The sequence below is a fragment of the Dipteris shenzhenensis genome, chromosome 31 (genome assembly GCF_047967505.1).
Source record: "Dipteris shenzhenensis isolate YYH24624 ecotype China chromosome 31, Dip_SZ_1.0, whole genome shotgun sequence".
Lineage (NCBI taxonomy): Eukaryota > Viridiplantae > Streptophyta > Polypodiopsida > Gleicheniales > Dipteridaceae > Dipteris > Dipteris shenzhenensis.
In genome coordinates, this window is record NC_141626.1 from 45,697,809 (window position 1) to 45,722,695 (window position 24,887).

Sequence of the window (24,887 nt, forward strand, 5' to 3'; positions counted from 1 at the left end):
GGATCCCCAAAAATGTAACAAGCCCAAGTCTGACATATCAAATGTAGCTTTCAATTGGGCCTTGAAATCTGCAATTACTTCCTCATTTGATCCGGTGAGCAGCATGTCATCTACATAAAGAATGATGACCAGAATATCCCCCCCATCCTTCTTGATGTAGAGGGTGCTCTCAGTTGGACTATTGTGCAGCCCCTTGCTGGTCAGAAAGGCATTAATTTTGGCATACCATGCACGTGGGGCTTGTTTCAGCCCATACAAGGCTTTATTCAGCTTGCATACCTGAAGTGCATTTTCTGAAATTTCAAAGCCCGGAGGTTGTTTGACATAAACCTCTTCCAACAAGTCTCCATTAAGGAAAGCTGTTTTAATGTCCAACTGATGAACATTCCATTCAAAATTTGCAGCCATGGCTATAATTGACCTGATGGTTGTCATCCTGGATGTAGGAGCAAAAGTCTCCTCATAATCTATGCCCTTTTTCTGAGCATATCCTTTTGCAACCAGCCTTGCCTTGTACCGATCAATGGACCCATTTGGCTTTCTTTTGACTTTGAAAACCCACCGTGTACCTATGGCATTTTCACCTGGTGGCAAATCCACAACATCCCAAGTCTGATTTTTATGAATGGATTGCAACTCATCGTGCATGGCATTCATCCAATGCACATTATCTTTTTCTTCTTCAAATGTCTCAGGCTCCTCCTCATCAAGAAGAGTACCTGCATAAGCTGATTCAATTGAATGAGCTCCCTCCATGTGCCTTACTGCACAATGAGTTCTGCCAAGCAATGGAGCTTCAAGCCTACACTCCCTGAGAGTCTGAAGCAACCAATGCGGGACTGTTTTGGCTGCGTGTATCTCTTGAATTTCTTGCGTGACAACTTCATCCACACCCTGAGGTTGTAACAATTCAGCTGGGGGCTGAATCTGTACTTGTGGAGCTAGCGGAGGTTGCTGTAAATTCTGATTTTCGGCGGGGGAACCAAATGCTATAGGAAGCATCCCCTCAAACACATCATTTGAAGAGGCCGGAATCTGAAATTCAACATTTGTATGTGCAGAATTTTCAGAGAATATGACATCTCTATTGACAAAAATCTTGCGTGTAGTAGGATTGTAGAGACGATAGCCTTTGCTTTGTGAACTATATCCCACAAAAATGCATTTAGTGTCTTATCTGACAACTTGTGTCTAAACTCCACAGGCACGTGGGCATATGTAACACAACCAAAAACTCTGAAGTGGTCCACTGAAGGCTTTCTCCCATGCCATGCCTCATAGGGAGTGATTGTCTTCAAAGCCTTTGTAGGAGCCCGATTTAAAATATAGTTGGCACACATGAGGCCTTCCAGCCAAAACCTATGAGGCAACTTCTTACTTGTGAGCATGCATCTATCCATTTCCATGGTGGTGCGATTCTTCCGCTCAGCTTTGCCATTTTGTTGAGGTGTAAGCCTCACTGTAAGCTGATGCATAATGCCTTTTTCTTTCAAAAATGTCTCAAATTCATGAGACATATATTCCCCCCCTCGATCTGTGCGAAGTGTCTGCACCTTGAGTCCTGTCTCATTCTCAACCATAGCCACAAAGTGTTTGAAATGCATAAACACTTCTGATTTTGCCTTGAGACCATAGACCCAAGTGTAATTGGTAAAGTCATCTATGAATGTAACAAAATAGAGATAACCCCCAAAAGCAGGTGTCCTCATGGGACCGCAGACATCACTGTGAATAAGCTGCAATTTTCTTGTAACATTTACTGCACCATCCTTCTTGAAGGGAAGCCTATGCATTTTGCCAAGAATGCAACCTTCACATGCATGAGGAGGAGGCGACTCCAAAGGAGGTAATGCATCAACCATATCATGCCTCTGAATTGTCATTAAGCTGCCATAGCTCATGTGCCTATACCTGGCATGCCATAACTCCGCATTGTGCACCGCAGCAGTGGGAGTGCTAACTGATAATGCAAGATGGGATCTTTTTTCATATAAATCAAGCTGAAAAAGACCTCGATACAAAGTGCCAGACAACCTCAAAGCATATTCATTTTCTTTGTCTCTGACTGCACACTTGTCATCATCAAAAACAACCTGAAATCCTCCTCTATTGAGTGAGGACACTGAAAGCAAATTCTTCTTTATACCTGGCACATAGAGTACATTGGAAATTCTGAAATCTGTGCCATCAGTGGATGTGAGAATAATATCTCCCACTCCACACACTGAATAAGAAGAATTATTTGCACAAGTGACCTTCTTCTTGGTGGGTGAAGAATGCAAAGTTACAAACAGATTTTTCTTGGAAGTGATGTGCTTTGAAGCACCACTATCAAAATACCAAGTATGTAGTCTTTCATCAACACTGAAAGAGCATTCATCCTTTGAAGGATCGTAACTGCAAGTCAAAAAAGCATATGGGTCATCATGATTAGTGGCTGTAGTATTTGAACTACCCACTGAAAAATCTGAAGTGCAAGTCAAAAAGGCATAGTGCTCTTCAACCGAGTTGGCTGCAACATCTCCTCCATCATGGCAATGTGGACCTGATGCATCTGATACAGCCATACCGGAATCCCTTTTCTTTTCTTTGGCTATGCGCTTCTTGCACTCTCCAATATAATGACCTGGCTTCTTGCAATAATGACAGATGCCCTTCTTTTTCTGCTTGTTTGTATCACCCTGTGCCTTATAAGAAGGCTGTCCAGAATCAGCTTTATGCTGATGTGTGGGCTGATTGGCATGTGGCTTATGATGCCCTTTACCCTTCGGCTTGAACTTGGAGAGCATAGCATGCTCGCCAGCCCGGGTTGCCATATTTCTGCGTGTTTGTTCCTCCTGCAACAGAAGTCCTACCAACTCGTGAAAGGAGAGAGGATTGCTGCCCCCCCTCAATGACAAATTCAGCGAGGTGTGGAAACCGAGATAGGACTCAAGAAGAGAGTTCAGAGTGGTGGAGATCGTCTCTGAATCCGGAATGACTTTATCAATGTTAAGCAATTGTTCCCTGAGATCCTGAAGCTTTGTGAGGTGAGAATTCATGGAATCTCCCTCCTCCATATGTGTATGGGAAAGTTCTCGCTTCCGAAAGGAAACCCTGGCATCGTTCCTTGCTGCAAACATACCTTCAAGTATTATTCAAGCTGCCATAGATGTCTTGCATGACCGAATCTGAGGTATAATGAACCTCTTGACAGAAAGAGAAATTAGTGAAAGAGCTTGTGCATCTCTAGAGTCCCATCTTTTCTGCTCTGCTGTGGGAGCCCCTGGAGCGGCTGCTCCAATCACCTGTGCTGTATTTCTACCTCTACCCCTGCCTCCAGCTGTAGGAGTGACAGGTATAGGCGTTGTATCTGGTCTTTCTTCATCTCCATTGACATGATCCCAAAGATTTCTGCCAACTAAGATATTTCGAACCATGAAACTCCACAAGGAGTAGTTGGTGCCATCCAACTTATCCTCCTGTGTGAGAACCCCGAACACCTCATTTGAGTTGTTCTATGCCATTTTTGCCAGATAAACTCAGAAATACAGCAAACGGAACAAGTAAAGTCCCTTCCTGGGATGTAAGATGCACAAATAAAATCTGCCCTCAGTGACAAATATTGTCACAGCCTATCAAGGGCTCAAAATGCACCACAATGCTCTGCTCAATGCCCAAAAATCTGCAAATAGAATCTGCAAAAGGTGGCAAAAGTCTGCACTTTGACTCGTACTGAGTTCAAAACTGTTTGCAAACTTCCAAAATGCCCTTTTACTTGCAAAATTGCAACCCAAATGCAAAAGCCCCAATTTCTTGTGGGAAATTGCATACAAAAGAGAGCAAATGGTCTAAAAGCCCCAAATGTTGCACAAATTGTAGTCTGCCTGCAAAAGCCCCAAATTCACTGCAAAATTGCAGTGTAATTGCAAAAGCCCCAATTTCTTGGACGACTTGCAACCCAACTGCAGTATCTGTCCACAAATACAGAATGCTCCAAATTCTCTGCAAGATCTAAGCCAAACAATGGCTATCTGCAGATAATGCTTGCCAAAAAACCAACTGCTAGAGTACCTGCAAGAAAAAAACTTGCACAGAAGGCCTTGCAACAAGAGTGTACGGACGCTTTCAACTTGTAGGGAACTGTCAGTACGAATTCCGTACAAGATACGGACTGAGTACGGCCACCTTGTACAGAGTACAGACAAGCTGACGCATATGTACGGAATGGTGGTGGCGTATGGAATGCAGGACTGTATGGGCGCAAGAGCTGTACGGTATAGATCTGTACGGTGCAGACAGTACGGATGGTACGGCGCTGACAGAAGTACGGATGGTACGAACGACTTGCAGTTGCCACGCGTGCGGCGTAGTTGTACGGTGAAGTATGGTTTGTCAACCCGTACGTCATATGGATATTGTACGGAAAGTGTACGGATGGAATGGCAACATGTACTTGTACGGAATGTCAGCGTAGGCTGGTACGGACGAAGTGACGCCTGCAGTACGGAAGTCGAGCTGCTGACTACAAGCTGTAGGGACTACGAGCAGGAAGAGCAGGGAGCAGGGTAGCTAGGCAGGAAGCTTGCGGGCAAGGAAGCTAGGAGCAGGGTCTTGCTGCTCTGATACCAAATGTTACATAAAGAGAGAGTGAGAGAGCGGGAGAGCTGAATGTAGTGCTTGCAATAGAAGAAGTGACTAATGCAAGAAGTGGGATGGGTTTTTTCTAAGTGACGAAACCTTATCCTTCACTAACTGTAGTTAGTGAACTAACTGTGGTTAGGGGGGAAATCCTCTAAATGAGGGAAAAGTGCCCCTAACCTACTTATTACATTACATTGGTCCCTGCTGAATTATAATAAGAATTCTAACACCTTTTGCAGCTGTACATGCCTCTGTGGATACCCCTTGGGAGATTCTAGCAAGCATAGCAGCTTGGCATATCTGGAGAGCCAGATGCACAGAGGCATTGGAGGGAACTCAGGTTCATCCCTTGCACACATTGGCTAGTATTTGGACAGACACCATACATACCTTGATGGCCGTATGGATGAGTATGCAAGGAGACTCCCGTGCAGCCTTAGCTAGGAGGGCTTCTTTCTTCAGGGAATGGAAGGATTCTCCTTTCTTCTCTGAGACTCCTACAGGGTTGAGGTGGCACTTTCAGCCTCAGCCTTGGTTGTTTTCCATCTCATTTTGAGGGAGTTTATTTATCCTCATGATTTCATGATGTATTCCGCTTTGAGCTTGCTCTCGTGGGTTTTTTCTCTTACTTAATAGACGTCTCTTTCTTGAAAATAAAAATAAAAATATTTGGATGCTAGTAGCATACATGTCTTTTAGATGGCTTCCGGGTGCATCTAGCCTGCAAACAGCCAAATAATATGAGAGAGACGAATTAGGCCTGCTAGGAGTCATGTAGGCATGGTGACTGGTCCCACAATCTTTCCTTGTCTCTGGATACACCAAAGTCCAACCCCATGACAACAAAATATTCAAACATATTGTTTGAACCTAATGTGGTAGAACAAGGAGGGGGGACATTGGATAAAACAAGCAAATGCCAGATCCTGTGTGACCTCTGCTTGCTTCATGCTGAAAAGGGTCAGCTGTCGATGGTACTCTTGTAGTTCGAAGACAGCATAAACATGCCCATCCCCCAAAAGCTATCAGCCATGTGCAACCCAAAGTGCATGTGGTGGCCCATAGTCTTCTTGAGTGTGCATGCCATACAGTGGCGTTTACAGCACAAATCCTTTCCGGGTTACATACTCAATATTGATGCTGCTTCTCCCCAGGCAATGAAAGATCTCCTGAAGATCTTCTATGGGCATATGATGTCTTTGGTCACCGTGTACAGATGGAATAGGATCAGTGTGCAACTGCTGGAGTTCTTGCAGGACTGCATCTGAGCACTATTGAGCAACTCATCTCTGCCATAATATACTAACCAAGCTCCAGTCAAGCACTCTAATGAGTAGCCCTTCTTTCTTGAAGGTGAGGCATGAAATTGCATATGTAGATGTGCTGCAACCAAATCTATAACAAAATTACCATTCCCTGGCTGCATGCTTCTGGCCCTTTTCCCAAACAACACCAGCAGGTTGCATGTAACATGAACATTAAGTTTGGACTGACAAGGCCTAGCCATACATTCTCGTGCAATCATTCTGTTCCAAGTGGCTCCTTCAAGCTCAGTTAGTTCTTTTGCAAAGCTGCCTCTGCTTAAGCTCTCCATATAAGGGACAATTTCCAAGATTGATATCGTTGTATGGTTTCCAATCAGCTGATAAATGAGGTTCCATAAATCCTCGTTGTGAATGGACTGAAATAGTGACATGCACATACGGCTGTGTAATGCATTACCCCATGAAAAGAATCGCATAAAAAATTTCAGATCCATAGCCACCATGCTCATATCTGGAGGTATAGTGGCTTCATTTCCGTCCAGGCTTGAAAGCATGTCTATCAAGCAGCCACTCATTTCAACAGCATGATCCCCCAGGCTGGACTGCTGTAATTTCCTTCTAACCATGACAGTGATGACACCCAGGAGGTCTGAAATCTCAGAAACCAAAACGCAGAGAGAGAGAGAGAGGGAGAAAGAGGGAGAGAGAGTTTATTAAAGTCTTCGGAAGCCCGATGGGTCTATGAGACTATGAAAAACCTGGTCGAAACGAGCTATGGGGGTGGAGCTACTAAACGAGCATCCACACCAATGCAAATGCAAAAAATGCAAAATGTCAGTACTAAATCGTAAGTACAACATAGTCATGTCATGTTGGTAGTCGACTATCTCATCATCACCATCAAGACATTAGGGTGGATGAGGCAATGGGGGCATGAAATCGGCAATAGAGTGCTGTCGGCCACTGGAAGGTGCAGCCCTAGTATGTCTTTTGGTCCTAGCTCTACGTCTAACCAAGGCTACAGTGACCCCCGTCGGGTGGGACCCGACTCTAAACATGGAGGGGATGTCCCCAAGTGTGATCCGTGTGTCAACCCTCTGTCTGAGCTGTCGGGTCACAGGGTCTGGGTCACGGTCATGTCGAGGCCTCGTCCTGTGGGTGTCCATGTAATCTGGCTGGAAAAACTCCGTGATAGAGCTCTGAGAGGGATCAGCAAAGGAAAAATTCTGCTCCTGTCTCCATGCTTGAAGCATCCTCTCGCGGTGTCTAAGTGCCTCATGAACGAAACCTGCCAAACATCGCTGGTCTGGGTAGGAGATGAATCGGGCAAAAACCCCATAGTTGTCTCTGAAGAGGCAGTGTCCTCGAATCTCATAGTAAACAGGACACCGGAAGATGAAGTGTTCCTCTGCCTCAACCTCCTGCATGTCACACAAAGTGCATATCCGCCTCTCTCTGGGTAGTCTTTCTGCTCTGCCGCTCTCGATATGAAGTCTATGTGAAGAGACCCGAAACTACCCAAGAGAGATCCTCATTGAGTGGGGTAAGTAAATCTGAGTATACCCTAGTGGATCAATGAAACCCTCCGCTGTGATACGTAAGAAGTGATCTCTATAGAAGCCCAGCTTCCCTGGAAGATTGCTCGGGCCCAGCCAGGTCCGGAATGTGTGTAGCTGTAATAGGTCCTCACGGATAACCTAGTTGACGTCGTGCGATAGGAGGGGAGAGAACGGAGCATCCATGCTATACTGGAATGGAGGTAGTCTATCCATGTGGACCCCCAGTCCCTCAAACCATCTCTCTGTGTGTGCATACCAGCACCTCTGGTCTCCTTCTGCTGCAAGTGCCATAGAAGAGGATAGTGCTAGCCATGGCAGCCTGCTATGCCTAGAGTTGTAATCCCCATACTCCCTGACTCGGTACAGATACGTGATGACCTGAAATGCAGCATCTAGCTGTAAGGGGGGAGAGAAAGAAAGAAAGAAAGATATATGAACGTCCATGGAAGACCTCGCGGGTATATGGGACAAAGTGCAGAATCAAGTAACTCATATAGACCATTGTGGGCCGGGGCAAAGGGCTCAGTAAGGCCCTTGCTGAGTACTAAAATGCTATACTAGTACAAAATAGCAAAGTAGCAAAATGAGAGTGGCATCAAGATATCAAGTGCTCAAAGCAAGAGTCCCAAGTGCATGGACTGGCTCTACGTATCCAGGCTCCATGATGGCTCTTATATGAGATGCAAGGAGCTCACGTATTTGCATCTGTCGGGATGCCTCCCGTGGTGGTGGAGGCCGTGGTCTCCTCGATCTCTGGATCCGATGGGCTATGTCAAGGGTGATGCCTCGACTTGGTCGATCTCCCCTAAGGAGAGCTCAAATAGGTCGAACCTTGATCGTGTGTGCTCTGGTTGCCTGTCGCGTTGTGTACGGTTTCTGTGTCCCTCGTCTGGCAGTGATGTGTCAGCTCCCTCCACTGATCCATATATCTCTCATGTCAGAGAGCTCCTCCTCCTCTATTCCAGAGTGCCCTAGGGCCGAGTCTCATCCTCCTTCTCTCTGATGTGTCGTAGTAGTATCTCCATGTGTCGTCGCATCTCCATCAGGTAGAGCCCAATGTAGACTTGGTCGTGGAAGTGGATCAGTCGTGAGAGTGGGCCAAAGCCGTATCCCTCTTGAAAAAGGCAGTGGTAGCGCCCTCGGATCTCATAGTAGGCTAGGTAGTCACACAGAAAGTGCTCCTCTGTCTCGACCACCTCCATCGTGCACAACCTGCAACTTTGCTGCTCTCTGAGTATGCGTGCAGCTCTCCCTGTCTCGATCCTCATGTGATGGGATGAGACGTGCATCTATCCTATGGGAATCCTTAGTGCGTGTGAGACTCCTCTGTCCTCGAGATACTGAGGTCTGATGACGAGCCCATCTTCTGATACTCTCAGAAAGTGGTCATAGTAGAGCTGGATCTTTGTGGGGAACTCCTAGTCCCTCCCCCCAAGTGCGAGATGTGTGGAGCTGGAAGAGATCTAAGCATATGATGCGGTTAATCTCATCTCATGGGATCGACTCGGGCGGTGCATCCATGCTATACTAAAACGGGGAAGCCAATCCATCTGAATGCCGTGACTAGCGAACCATGCGGTGATGCGTGCAAACCATGATGTACCTGCCCCACTCTCAGATAGTCGTATGGAGGACTCTAGTGCTAGTCTCGGAAGTCCCTCACGAGATAGGTCCCAAACTTTGTGGAGGAAAGTCACTGTTTGAAAGATGGCATCAACCTAGAGAGGGGTCATGGCAAACTCTGTCTGTACTATCTGATGGGGGACCGAGGGCTTACTCCGAATTATCCTGGAGCCCATAATCACCTGTAGCCGCTCGAATCTCTTCCATTCTGCTGTTGAAATAAGGTGCTGCATACATGGCGGTCGGCCTCACACTAGTGTTGAAAAGCCAACACTTCGTCGGTGGATCCTGGAAGTGTGCTTGGAAGCACTATCGCTCTAGTGGGGCCAAGGCACCACGCCCTCGTGTGAGTCGTGCTCTAGCTACGTGGGTCATCGTGAAAACTGGCCCTGTGAAAACTACACCCAAGTATGTGTAGGACTGCACAATCTTCACTGGCTGACTCTGGTATGTAAAGCTACGTTGGTGAAGCATTGTGTAAGAGGTGTTGAAGATCATGACCTTCTTCCCAAGGTTAACCATCAGGTCTCTCTCTCTGCAGAACAACTCTAGGGCATCTAGATGTCTCTGTAGTCCCTCTGCTAAAGATGACAGGAGGACTATGTCGTCCGCATATAGGAGACTCTGTATCATCTAGTCTGCTAGTGGTGCTCCTTCGCCTCCTAGGCGGTCTATGAAAGATGTAATCTCATTAATGTAGAGCCCGAAGAGAGTCGGTGAGAGAGGGCATCCATGCTTTACTCCAATCGTGCTCTCAATCTAGTCTGATAAGCCTCTTGGGGCACGAACTCTCCCTCTAACGGACTCATATAGGCTCACCACTCCCCAGATCAGAACCTCTAGAATCTGCATATCTTGTAGTCTCCTGATTATGCGAGATCGCGGGATAGTGTTGAAGGCCTTCCGAAATTCTACAAAACAAGCGTAGACTTTATGGCGTCTCGACCTCGCCTCCTCAATGATAGCCCTCTAGGTGAAGATGTGGTCAAGAGTGGAGTGCTTTCTTTGAAAGCCTGCTTGCCCTAGAGCACGCTGCCCATGTGCCTCTGTATGGCTGTTGATCTCCCTCTCCAGTTTCGATCCATAGATCTTGGCTAGCGTGTGGCCAATCATGAGAGTGCGATGGTTCCCAGTATCCATGGGGTCGCCTGCCTTGTGTATCAGGACTATGGTGGTGGTACTCCATGAGGGTGGGAAGCCGTGACATAAGGCGTGGTTGAACATCTGTGCTAGTATCGGAGCCAAAACCTCTTGTCCATGATCGAAATGCTCAATCCGTAGTCTCTCATGGTCCTGTGCTCTCCAGTTATGAAGCCGGCTGAGTGCAGCCCGCACATTTTGTGCAGTGAACAAGTGGCAAGTGGTGGGCCGGGGCATAGTGGACATATCAGGTGGTGCCTGCATGGGGACATCATAAAGAGAGCATGCATAAGTGTGCCAAACACCTGGGTCTGTGATGGGTATTGGTGGCTTCCCCTCCGATAGAAGCCCTCATCCAATGGTGGGATCCCCCCCTCGAAATGAAGTGATCACCTTGTCCATTCTATGGATTAGGAAGGCCCGCCGCATACGACGTGTCAGTTGCCGTGAAATCCGTTGTGCCTCAGATGATGTCAAATGGCCAAGGGCTCGCTCGCGTGTGAGGTGAGCTCTCATCTCTCTGCACTCATCATCATACTAGGGATTCCATGGCATCTTCCCAAGTGAGGCACGTGCAGATCGAGTTGTGGGGAAAGACTTGATGGTTGCATCCATGACTACTGTGGAAAGGGTGTATGAGGTGTGGGCGAGGTCTGCAGCATCTCCAAGTAGTAGGGCTGAAAGTCCCTTTGCCAAGTTGCTCACATAGATGGGGTTCAGGGCTCGATCAAAGTGAACCTGTACACGACTAGGCGCGAGAGGGACCCTCTCTGTGGCTGGCATAGTGGTAGAGATACAAAAGGCTAGGTACGAGTGATCAGCCCGGAGTGGGGGAGGGGGCACAATGAAGTCGTATATCCGTGAGGTAAAGGCCAAGGGACCCAAGAGGTAGTCCATTGTGCTTGTCCCTCCGCCATGCGGGAAACAAGTGAGACCACCGGATGATGGCCATCTCTGTAGACCATTATAAATTATCAAATCATGAACAGCCCCTAGCTCAAGTAGATGTTGTCCATACTCTTTTACCTGTGGTGCATCTGCAGAATGTCTCACTATCCCGAGCTCAGTTGCATCTAGTTCTTGTACTATGAGAGAATCTGATGCAAAGTCCAGTAAGCCCACATGCCTATTCCCTGCGTGCATTGAAGTCACCAAGAAGAAGGATGTCCCCCTGCGTGGAGAATTCAGTGATATCATCTTGACCTCCATCTGGACCCCAAGTTTTTAGTAAGAGATAGTTCGAGCTGATGCTGAGCCATCAAAACACAGTTAGCTTAAAGATGAGGTGAAATGTTGACCTCTAGCTACCGCACGAAGCCGAGTCAAGTCTAAGTATGCGAGCACTAGCAGCCCAATCGCTACCACTGAGGGGCCAAGTAGTATGACCCTAAGCATCCAAGAGAAGCAAGGAAAGGCCACGTGTAGGCAATCCTTGATAATGGTTTTGCAGGTTTCAAGGCCAAGTTCTGAAGGTGGTTCACTAAAACCGGTTAGTTGAGAGTCTTAGATTATTTAAATTAGGAGTTAGAGTTAGAATGGGCTTGGTCCCCTTGCTTTGAAGTGTGTGAGTCTCATTCTAGTAGGCTAGATAGTGTGAGCCTTGCTACTCTTAGTCATTGTGGTGCCTCAAGCTAAGAGAGAGAGAGAGAGAGAGAGAAGGATTGTTGCATGAGAGCACAGTTTAGCTACGACTGTTTTGTTGGAATTATATCTATAATTCAGCAGTGACCAATGTAATATAATAAGTTAGTTAGGGGCACTTTTCCCTCTCTTAGAGGTTTTTCCCCCTAACTGCAGTTAGTTCACTAACTATGGTTAGTGACTACTAAGGTTTTGTCACTATGACAAAACCTTATCTACACTACTTTGAGTTGTACTCTTTACACACTCTATTGAGCAACTACAGCTTTCAAGCTTACGACTCTCTCACTCTGTCTAGCTCTCATTCTCTCTATCTATCTCCATTCCTTCATTTGGTATCAGAGCAGGTCCAAGAGCCTGGTGCTCCTTGCTCCCTCAAGCTTCAACCATTGCCTCAACTTTCAGCCTCAGCAAATCTGCCCGTACAGTCCGTACGACTGTACGGATTTCTAAGACTGCCGTTCGATTTCGCCGTACGCCGTACAGCTCCGAGTTTTCGTACTTGCAGCCGTACCTCGCCGTACGCCGTACAGCTCCGAGTTTCCGTACCTGCAGCCGTACCTCGCCGTACGCCGTACAGCTTCGAGCTTAGGTACATCGCCGTACATCGCACCTGAAAAGCCTGCGCGCCGTACATCGTACTTCGTCGTACACCGTACCTGTCGACGCAGCGCCGTACACCGTGGACAGATACCGTACGGTATCTGTCGTGGTAACCGTACTTGTCGACGCAGTACTTCCTGTACGGTGCCGTACAAACTGTCCGGCATTTCCGTACAGTATTCAGTACAATCTGTACTGAATCTCAGTACAGCAGCCATTCTTCTTGGTTTTGGACAAGACATTTGCAGGTGTTTCTTGGCAGGTCATCTTTGATTTGGCAGGTGATTTTTGGCAGGCTAAGTTTGCAGACAGCCATTGTTTGGCTAAGTATTCTGCAAGAACATTTGGGGCATTTTACAGATTGAAGCCATTGCAATCATTGGGCAAATTTGAAGCTATCACAAGAGCAAAATTGCAGATTTTTCTGAAATTTGGGGCTTTTGTATTAAAATTGCAGATTTGGGGCTTTTGGCATTTTTACCCCTTTCTGGCTGCAATTTCTAGCCACAAATTGGGGCTTTTGTGTTTGGAGAGCATTTTTTGGAGTATTCAGTATATACTGCCTTTATTGGAGTGTTTGGAACACTTTTGGCAGATTTTGGAGAGTGTTTTATGCTTGGACGGATTTTTTGACAGCTCAAGTGCAGAAATCTAAGTTGCATATACAGCCCGTGCTTGGGTGTGTTTTTTGGGAGTTGTGCATTTTATTCCCAGTAAGGGAATTCAGCTTTGTATCTGCTTCAATTCCTTTTTCAGATATGGCCCATCAAAATCAGAATGATTTTCAGTTCGGTGGTCTTTCTCAGGAAGACAAATTGGATGGTACCAACTACTCCCTCTGGAGTTTCATGGTACGTAATATTCTGATTTCTCGCAATTTATGGGATTATGTCAATGGGGATGAAATCCGACCAGCAGATATTGCACCTGCTACCCCTCCTCACCAAGGAGGTGGAAGAGGTCGTGCACAAGGTGCAGCTGCAGGACAAGTTGTTGGTGCAGCTACAGTTAATACTCCTGAGCAAAAGAGATGGGATTCACGAGATGCCTTAGCCTTGTCTTGCATCTCTCTTTCAGTGAAAAGATCAATCATTCCGCATATCCGGTCGTGTAAGACCTCCAGGGCAGCGTGGGATATTTTGGAAAGCATGTATGCAGCACGGAATGATGCCAGGGTATCTTTTTTAAAAAGAGAGTTGAGCAATACACATATGGAGGAGGGTGACTCCATGTCAGCCCACCTCACTAAGCTACAGGATCTCAGAGAGCAGTTGTTAAATATAGATGAAATTATTCCTGATTCAGAGATGATTACAACCACTCTGAATTCTCTTCCTGAGTCTTATCTCAGCTTTCATACTTCGCTGAATTTATCATTGAGGGGGGGTGCAAATCCTCTTTCTTTTCATGAACTGATAGGACTTCTGCTTCAGGAAGAGCAGACCAGGAAAAATTTGGCTTCACGTGCAGGTGAACAAGCCATGCTCTCAAAATTCAAATAAAAAACAAAGGGACAGGCAAAAACAGCAGCAAATCAGCCTTCCAGTGGGTCAGGACAGCCTTCACAAAAGGCTAAAAGTGATGCAAGCAAGCCCAAAAAGAAGGGTTTCTGTCACTACTGCAAAAAGCCAGGTCATCACATAGCAGAATGCAGGAAAAGGATTGCAAAGGAAAAGAAAAACAGCTCAGGAATGGCTGTTTCAGATTCAGCCCCTTGTGCATCTGACACTGGGGATGCTGCAGCCAACTTTGTTGGTCAAGATTATGCCTTTTTATCTTGCATTTCTGATTCTAGGTTAGCTGTTCCAGATGCTCGGGATAGTACAGCTTCATGCAGTGATGATACATATGCATTTTTGACTTGCAGTTTTGACTCTCCTTCAGATGCATCTGCTTTCAGTGTTGATGAAACACTGAACACATGGTATTTTGACAGCGGTGCATCCAAGCACATCACTTCCAGGAAGTGTCTCTTTACTTCCTTGCATCCACCCCCTGTTGGTAAGAAAGTCACTTGTGCCAACAACTCCTCATATTCAGTACGTGGCACAGGAGAAGTTGAGCTCACTGCAATTGATGGCTCAATTTTCAGACTTTCTGATGTTTTATATGTGCCTGGCATAACCAAAAATCTCCTTTCAGTGTCCACTCTTAACAGAGATGGATTTCAGGTCATCTTTGAGGATGACAAATGTGCTGTCCGGGACAGGGAAGCTAACTATGCCTTAATGTTATCTGGTACTCTGCTGCGTGGGCTTTTTCAGCTTGATATTTTTCAGAAAAGAGCAGCTCATGCTTTGGCAATTTCTTCCCCTACAGTTGCCATGCAAAATGCAGAATTATGGCATGCCAGATATGGCCACATGAATTACAACAGCTTGATGACACTTCAGAAATTTTCAATGGTTGATGCATTGCCCCCTCTTGAGATACCTCCTCCACATGCCTGTGAAGGGTGCATTTTAGGTAAAATGCATAGATTTCCCTTCAAGAAGGATGGTTCAGTTAAAGCTGTTCGCAAATTGCAGCTTATACACAGTGATGTCTGTGGTCCCATGAGGACTCCTTCATTGGGTGGTCATCTCTACTTTGTCACATTTATTGATGACTACTCCAATTTTACTTGGGTTTATGGGCTGAAAAAGAAATCTGAAGTGTTCACAGTGTTTAAACACTTTTCAGCCATGGTTGAAACTGAAACCGGGCTCAAGATACAGATATTACGCACGGATAGAGGTGGGGAATACCTATCTGCAGAATTTGATGCTTTCCTCAAACAAAAGGGTATTGTGCATCAGCTCACAGTCAAGCTGACCCCTCAGCAAAATGGCAAAGCTGAGAGGAAAAATAGAACTCTCATGGAGATGGACAGATGTATGCTGAAAAGCAAACACATGCCTCATAAATTCTGGCTAGAGGGTTTGATGTGTGCCAATTACATTTTGAACAGGGCTCCCACTAAGGCTTTAAAAACAAAAACTCCTTTTGAGGTCTGGAATGACAGGAAGCCTTCAGTGGATCACTTCCGAGTCTTTGGATGCCTTGCCTATGCACATGTGCCAGTTGAATTTAGGCACAAATTGTCAGATAAAGCCATCAAATGCATATTTGTTGGATACAGTGCAGAAAGCAAGGGGTATCGTCTCTACAATCCTGCTACACGCAAAATCATTGTAAGTAGAGATGTAATATTTTCTGAAAATTCAGCTTACACTCAGGCTGATTTTCAAATGCCTTCACCTTCAGAAGATGTATTTCAAGGGTTGCTACCCATTGCTTTGGGTTCCCCAGCTGATTTTTCTGATCCAAATCAGAATTTACAGCAACCTTCACATGCTTCAGTTCCGCCACGGGATGTCATGCCTCCTCCACAGGAAATGGAACAAGTGGTACAGCAAGAAATTGCAGACATACATGCAGCAAAAACAGTCCCAAACTGGCTGTTACAGACTCTCCGGGAGAGTAAACTTGATGCTCCGTTACCTGGCAGGACTCGCAGTGCAGCAAGGCACATGGAAGGTGCTAATTCAGTGGAATCAGCATATGCAGGTACTCTCCTTGATGAAGAGGAGCCTGCCACATTTGAAGAGGCACAAGGTAATGTGCATTGGATGAATGCCATGCACGATGAGTTGCAGTCCATTGCCAAAAATCAGACTTGGGATGTTGTGGACTTGCCACCGGGTAAACATGCTATTGGCACACGATGGGTATTTAAAGTCAAACGGAAGCCAGATGGCTCCATTGACAGATATAAAGCCAGGCTGGTTGCTAAAGGCTATGCTCAGAAAAAGGGCATAGATTATGAGGAGACTTTTGCTCCTACATCCCGGATGACCACCATCCGCTCAGTAATTGCAATGGCTGCACATTTTGAGTGGAATGTTCATCAATTGGACATCAAAACAGCCTTCTTAAATGGGGACTTGCTGGAAGAGGTGTATGTCAAACCACCTCCGGGTTTTGAAATTACAGCAAATGCACTTCAAGTCTGCAAGCTTAATAAAGCTTTATATGGGCTGAAACAAGCCCCTCGTGCATGGTATGCCAAGATACATGCCTTTTTGACCAGCAAGGGGCTGCACAATAGTCCTACTGAGAGCACCCTCTACATCAAGATGGATGGGGGGGAAATATTAGTCATCCTTCTTTATGTTGATGACTTACTGCTCACAGGGTCCAATGACGACAAAATTGCAGATTTCAAAACTGATTTGCAGACCCACTTTGATATGTCAGATTTGGGGCTGCTTCATTTTTATTTGGGGATCCAATTCTCTCATGAGAGACGTGGCACTGTTATGTCTCAGTCCAAGTATGTTCAGAAACTTTTGGACAGATTTAACATGCAAGAGTGTAAGCCCATATCTACTCCTATGGAACCGGGGCTGAAACTCACAATGCATGATGCAGGAGAATCAGTTGATGCCACACTTTACAGTCAAGCTGTTGGATGCCTCATATATCTCTGCAATACTAGGCCTGATATTCAGTTTGCAGTATCTCAGGTGAGCAGGTATATGCACAGCCCCAAAACTATGCATTGGCAGGCAGTTAAGCGCATCTTCCGTTATTTGCAAGGCACCAAGTCTTTTGGCTTACTATTTCCCAGGGGGGGTAACTTGCAGATGCATGCCTACAGTGATTCAGATTGGGCTGGTGATTATGACACTAGGCAGTCCACTAGTGGCAATTGTTTCTTTTTGGGAAAATCTTGCATTTCATGGCTAAGCAAGAAACAATCTACAGTGGCTACCTCATCATGTGAAGCTGAGTACAGGGCAGCTTTCACAGCAACAGTGGAATGTGTCTGGCTGAGACGTTTATTTGCTGATCTTTATCTGTCTTTGGAGGGTCCTTCTCCAATTCTCACTGATAGTCAGAGTGCCATTGCAGTGGCAAAGAATCCAGTGTTTCATGCTCGCACGAAGCACATTGAGGTTCACTATCATTACGTCAGAGAGAAGTTACATGCAGGAGAGATCAGTATGATCTTTGTGTCCACACATGACAACGTTGCAGATATCTTCACCAAAGCACTACCACGTGAGAAGTTCGAGGCATTTCGCAGTGCCCTGACCTTATATCCGTTTGGTGATTGATCAGCCTTGTACATGACATTGGCACTGCAGGGGGGTGTTGGAATTATATCTATAATTCAGCAGTGACCAATGTAATATAATAAGTTAGTTAGGGGCACTTTTCCCTCTCTTAGAGGTTTTTCCCCCTAACTGCAGTTAGTTCACTAACTATGGTTAGTGACTACTAAGGTTTTGTCACTATGACAAAACCTTATCTACACTACTTTGAGTTGTACTCTTTACACACTCTATTGAGCAACTACAGCTTTCAAGCTTACGACTCTCTCACTCTGTCTAGCTCTCATTCTCTCTATCTATCTCCATTCCTTCATGTTTGTAACCAGCTATGACCTATTTTACAGTACTAGTTATCTTCATGTGGTTGCACCCACGTAGCACAAACCATGTGAGAGTCACCAAACATCTAACTTCTATACCCAAGCATCGAGTAGGTTCCACCTGCCAAGCAAACTTCGGAGTGTAAGAGAGAGCATCTTCTGATCGTGTACTGTTCTTGTCCCAATATTGTGCACTCACCAAGCACCAAGCACTGGGTTCATCGTTAAGTGATGTTTGTGGACCCATAAGGGTTGCAACTCTTGGGGAGTTCTACTATTTTGTTACTTTTATTGATGATTTCACCAGGTACACTTGGATTTTCGCATTGAAATCCAAGTCTGATGTTTCTTCATGCTTCAAGCACTTTATTGCCTTGGCTGAGAATGAGAGTTGGCTGCACATTGCTCACATTAATACAGACAGGGGGGGTGAATACATGTCGAAGGAGTTTGCTGTTTTTTTGGCTTCACGTGGCATTAATCATCGATGCACGGTGCCTTATACTCCTCAACAGAATCCTGTGGCTGAGCGGAAGAATAGATCAACGATGGAAATGGCCAGATGCATGTTGAATTGCCTAATAAGTTGTAGTTGGATGCGGTCATGTGTGCAAGTTACATCTTGAATAGATGTCCTACAAAGGCATTGAAGAGGCTTGGACGGGTTATAAGCCTCGCATTTCTCACATGAGGACTTTTGGATGCTTAGCTTATGCTCATGTGCCTTCACAGAGATGCACTAAGTTGGATGATAAAGATGTTAAATGCATTTTTCTTGGGTATAGTTCAGAGAGCAGGGGCTATAAGCTATATCAGCCCCGCACGGGCAAGTGTTTTGTCAGTCGGGATGTTGTGTTTGATGAGTCTTCCACTATGCCTTTGCTGGACTGTCAAAAACAGCCCGTTGTTGATGCCCCATACATATTTGACAGCTTGATGCCTTTGTTTCCATCCGATGCTCGAGATGATGTTCCATCTGAGGTTGTCCCTCCTCCATCTGTTGGTCATTTACAGCCCCATCTGCATGCAGAAATTCAGCCTGGTATGCCTATCATTGATCAGGATCATCTGCACCGGGCTCTTGACCAGGAAAGAGCAGAAATTCAGGAGCCTAAAAAGGTACCCCATTGGCTCCTTGACACATTAAAAGACAGTAAACAAGACACTCCTCTGCCAGCCCGTACGAGAGCAGCTGTCCGGAAAGAGCATGCTAGTTTTGTTGCTTATGCTTTGGTTGCTACAGCATGCAATGAAGAGCCATTATGTCATCAAGATGCCTTTCAAAATGATTGTTGGATGAAGGCCATGGAAGCTGAATTGGATTCTATCCATCAGAATGACACTTGGGAGTTGTGTGATTTGCCTTATGGCAAGAATGCCATTGGAACTAAGTGGGTTTACAAGATCAAACGGAAAGCTGATGGTTTAGTGGACCGTTACAAAGCCCGTCTTGTTGCCAACGGCTATGCTGAGTAGCATGGCATCAACTTTGAGGAGGCTTTTGCTCCCACTTCAGGATCACTAGCATTCGCATTGTTATTGCCTTTACTGCCCACTTTCATTGGCAGATACATCAGCTTGATATTAAGACAGCTTTCCTTCATGGGCATTTGCAGGAAGAGGTCTATGTTTCCCAACCTCCTGGCTTTGAGGTTCACTACTTTCATTGGCAGATACATCAGCTTGATATTAAGACAGCTTTCCTTCATGGGCATTTGCAGGAAGAGGTCTATGTTTCCCAACCTCCTGGCTTTGAGGTTGAAGGTTCTAAAAGCAAGGTATGTGGCTTGAAAAAGGCCCTCTATGGATTCAAGCAGGCACCTTGGGCTTGGTATTCAAGAATTCATTCTCATTTGCTCACACTTGGCTTTCAGAACATCCCTACAAAGGCTACCCTTTACATCCACAAGCGTGGGACAGATTTGCTGACTTTAGTCCTTTATGTGGATGACATGCTTGTAACTGGGACACATGCTCAGCAAATTGCAGATTTTAAAGTTGATTTGCAGTAGACATTCTTGGTCTTCTGCACTACTATCTGGGTATTCAATTTGCTAGCAGTGAGGGGGGCATTTTAATGTCACAATCCAAGTACATTGGACAGCTTTTGCAGCATTTTCAAACCTCCTGGTAAAAAGCGATTTGACTCTAGCAGCACCTGGCAAGCTCTAGCAGCTCCAAATTGATGATCTGGCTCCTCTGGAATTGATTTTGGCCAATTGAACCTAAAAGAAGGCCCCGCCTCCCTTTTAAATCCCTATGCTCCCAAAAGCAGTGTTTTTTGATTGCACCACTCTTTTTGGCCCCTTTGTTGCACACTTTGGCCCTAGGAGTTAATTGCCTAGTAATCGGGCGCACATTCACTATTTCCAAGGGCCCACTAGGGAATTTTAATTCCCCAAGTCCCACCCCATGGCCGGACCCTCGCACCCTAGAGGCTCAAGGCAATCATGTGCAAATTACGGGAGTGGCAAATCAAAAGTCCCATAATTTCACGCCCTCGTGACACACCCGAGACTGAGCCAGGGGCTCAGCTCAGCTTGGGGTCTCTTCCCCTAACTGGAGACTGGAGACGGGAATGGAGACGAGGAGAAGAAAGCGATGGGAGAGGCTAGAGACGGGTGGGAGGAGAAAAGAAACAGGTGACAGGAGAGGCTAGCGCTAGCAATGGGAGAGGGGAGAGGCTAGCGATGGGCTAGTGGGAGAGGATACAGACGATCAGATGGGCAGCGAGATGGTCAACAACAACAATCAACGATCAGCGATGGACAACGATCAGAGACAGGCGACGAGCTATCAGCGACGGACGATCAGCGAGCTATCAGCGATGACGATCAGCGTGCGTGAGAGAGAGAGAGAGAGAGAGAGAGAGAGAGAGAGAGAGAGAGAGAGAGAGAGATTGATTTTGCTTATAACTTCATGCAATTGCATGTCTTTTCAGCTTATAGTTTGGAGAAGAGTTTCCGGACCACACATGCAATGTTGGTATTGCACATGTGGATGTGTTTAGTTAGGCTGCGAACCGAAGGAAAGGATGGTTCCGATTTTGGGCAGTTCTTGTACGATGTTTACAATCAAGATTTGGAAAAACGTGTTGTCGCTGCTGGGGTTTGTATCAAACTTTTTGTTAGCCCCTCCACTTTTGTTTTGCTTCAATATGTAAGCCATGTAAACATCTCATGTTGCAAATGGAATCTAATCTTTATTTTGCTTTTTTATATTAAATACTTACTTTTGTTTTGTTTGCTTGCTGTTTGGAGAGTCCCATGTCTGTTACTAGTGTGAAACATTGTAGAAAATGTGTGAATAGCATGCTTATCGATGATGGCTTCTTTTCATGGTTTATACATCCCTCATCATTGCTTTCTTTTTCCCACTGGACTGGTTGTGTTAGAAAATGAAATCCCATCAGAGGGAATCCCGCAGCGGAAGATTGATAGATTTACTTGACTAGGAATTACACGCAGAAGTGTTTCACAATGGAATCAAGATTCATCAAGTGTGTACTTCACAACATTTGTGTGTATGTGCAAACTAGCAAATAGACTCTGCTGAGGGACAAATATAGAAGCAACACTTTATATTTCCGTCCGTTCAAAACCTGGATAGATACAATACCAAAAGGTTCTCCTACTATATGCTTGGCACCTCTAGATCTCTAAGCCCACGTGCTCCACTGAGCTTATGTAGACTCTCAATCCAAAGGATCTCTCCACCTTGCTGTCTGGAACCTCAGCCTAGGTGGGCTGTCACTCTAGCTCAGTCTACAAGTTTCTTCCAGCTTGGTTCACCTCTTGGTTTTAGGCCCAAATGCTACTGTGTTAGAATTATTGCTATAATTTAGCAGTGACCAATGTAATGTAATAAGTAGGTTAGGGGCACTTTTCCCTCACTTAGAGGTTTTTCCCCCTAACCATAGTTAGTTCACTAACTATGGTTAGTGAAGTGATAAGGTTTTGTCACTTAGACAAAACCCATCACTCCTTTCAGTTGTAACTCTCTCATCTATTTTGCAACTAAGCTTTCAGCTCTCACTCTTTCCTGCTTCTTGCTCTCATCTGCTCTCTCTCTCCCATTCTCACATTTGGTATCAGTGCCTCGTTGAGCTCTCGCCTCCAGCTCCAGCCCAGCCCGCAAGCTCCAGCTCCAACTGTTCACCTTCCGTACAGATCGTCCGTACAATTCATACGGACTGATACCGTACAGCCTCTACGTGCGTACCCGTCCGTACAGACATGCGCCGTACTGCAATTCCTACGTAGTACTCGTCCGTACGTTCGCCGTACATTCCATATAGCTCGAAATAGTTTGTGGAGCATCGTACGCTGTATCACCGTACCAGATCTGCTCGTCATCCATATCTTGTACAGATTTCATACGCTATAGTGCAACTCCATGCACTAGCTCCGTACTAGTTCGCAATACAGTCCGTACAGCTCCTGCAGCCCCTTCCGTATCGTACATCATCGCCATCGTCGCTGTACAAGTCGTCGCTAGACTATACGGTTATCTGTACAGTTCCATATAGCTACGTACAAATCGTCCGTAGAGCACGTGTGGCACCGTACACCTGAGTCCTCCGTACATCGATGGCTGCTGCTTGCCGTACAGTACGTACGGTTGTTCATACATCTTCCGTACATTTTCGTACAACTGTCGTAAAGTTTGAAGGTGGGCTTGGAAATTCGCATTTTTGCAGGACTTTTGAGCAGGGTTCTACTTGCAAGGTTCTTTTGCAGGTGCATTCTTTGCATATAGCCATTGTTTGGCTCAGTTTTATGGGAGCACAGTTGGATTTTTTGGGCAAACATTGCAGTAAATCTGCAAGTGTTGAAGTCTTATCTCTGCTTTCATACCTCGCTAAATTCGTCATTGAGGGGGGGTGCAAATCCTCTCACTTTTCACGAGTTGATAGGACTTCTGCTGTAGGAAGAGCAAACCAAGAAAAACATGGCTTCACGAGCAGGTGAACATGCCATGCTCTCAAAATTCAAGCCTAAAGCAAAGGGACAGCAGGCAAAGACTTCAGCAAATCAGCCTTCCAGTGGTTCAGGACAGCCTTCTCAAAAGGCTAAGGGTGATGCAGGTAAGCCCAAGAAGAAGGGAATATGTCATTACTACAAAAAGCCAGGTCACTACATTGGAGAATGCAAGAAAAGGCTTGCAAAAGAAAAGAAAAACAGCTCCGGTATGGCTGTCTCAGATTCAGCTCCTCATGCATCTGACAATGAGCAAGCTACAGCCAACTTTGTGGAGCACGACTATGCCTTCTTGTCTTGCATTTCAGACTCTCAGTTGGCTGCTCGGGATAGTACAGCCACTTGTAATGATGACACTTATGCTTTTCTGACATGCAGTTATGATTCTTCCAAGGATGCATCAGCTTTTAGTGTCAATGAGACACATAATACATGGTATTTTGACAGCGGTGCCTCAAAGCATATCACTTCCAGGAAGTGTCTCTTCACATCTCTGCATCCACCACCTGTTTGTAAAGGTCACATGTGCCAACAACTCCTATTCAGTTCGTGGTACAGGAGAAGTTGAACTTACAGCCATTGATGGCTCAACATTCAGAATTTCTGATGTCTTGTATGTGCCTGGTATCACAAAAAATCTACTTTCAGTGTCCACTCTTAACAGAGCTGGATTTCAGGTCATTTTTGAAGATGACAAGTGTGCAGTCCATGATAGAGAGCATGACTATGCCTTGAGATTGTTTGGCACTCTGTTGCGTGGTCTTTTTCAGCTTGACATGTATGAGAAAAGACCAGCACATGCTCTTGCAGTTTCCACTCCTACTGCGGCTATGCAGAATGCGGAGTTATGGCACGCGAGATATGGACACATGCATTATGGTAGCTTGATGACGCCTCAAAAACATGCCATGGTTGATGCATTGCCTCCTCTTGAAACACCTCCTCCACATGCCTGTGAAGGGTGCATTCTGGGTAAAATGCACAGATCTCCTTTTAAGAAGGATGGATCAGTTAAAGCTGTTCGAAAATTACAGCTTATCCATAGTGATGTTTGTGGTCCCATGAGGACTTCATCATTGGGTGGTCATCTTTACTTTGTCACTTTTATAGATGACTACTCCAACTACACTTGGGTTTATGGGCTGAAACGCAAATCAGAAGTGTTAATGGTCTTCAAACACTTTGCAGCCATGGTTGAGAATGAATCCGGACTCAAGATACAGACATTACGCACAGATAGAGGAGGGGAGTACTTGTCTGCAAATTTTGATGCTTTTTTGAAAGACAAGGGCATTGTACATCAGCTTACAGTGAGGCTAATTCCTCAGCAAAATGGGAAAGCTGAGAGAAAAAATCGTACTCTTATGGAGATGGATAGATGTATGCTGAAAAGCAAAAAATTGCCTCACAAATTTTGGCTTGAAGGTCTCATGTGTGCCAATTATGTTTTAAATCGGGCACCCACAAAAGCTTTGAAGACCAAGACTCCCTATGAAGTTTGGCAAGGAAGAAAGCCTTCTGTGGATCATTTCCGTGTCTTTGGATGCCTTGCTTATGCTCATGTGCCTGTTGAGTTTCGGCATAAGTTGTCTGATAAGGCAATCAAATGCATTTTTGTTGGGTACAGTGCAGAGAGCAAGGGCTACCATCTCTACAATCTTGTCACACGCAAGATCATTGTCAGTAGAGATGTAATATTTTCAGAAAATTCAGCTCACACTCAAGCTGAATTTGATATGCCTTCTTCTTCCGGTGATGTCTGTGAGGGGTTACTACCCATTGCCTTGGGTTCCCCTGCTGATATATCTGATGAAAATCAGAATTTTCAGATACCTCCACATGCTCCGATTCAGCCACAGGATGTCATACCACCTCCACAAGCCGTGGAAGAGGTTGTTCAGCAAGAAATTGCAGATATACATGCAGCAAAAACAGTCCCAAATTGGCTGTTACAGACTCTCAGGGAGAGTAAAATTGATGCTTTATTACCTGGCAGAACTCGGAGTGCAGTAAGGCATGGGGGAGGTGCTCTTTC

At 45.6% G+C, this 24,887-nt stretch overlaps 1 protein-coding gene across 3 annotated transcripts in view; it reads left to right on the forward strand.

Moving 5' to 3' along the window:
- Nucleotides 1–24,887, forward strand: part of LOC147881525 (ubiquinol-cytochrome C chaperone family protein) — a 69,375-nt gene that overhangs the window by 16,306 nt on the left and 28,182 nt on the right. For all 3 annotated transcript variants that reach the window (XM_087370081.1, XM_087370079.1, XM_087370080.1), the window contains exon 3: nucleotides 20,815–20,981. In XM_087370081.1, the coding sequence (XP_087226207.1) occupies nucleotides 20,815–20,981 (167 nt within the window). The remainder of the gene's footprint in view (nucleotides 1–20,814; nucleotides 20,982–24,887) is intronic.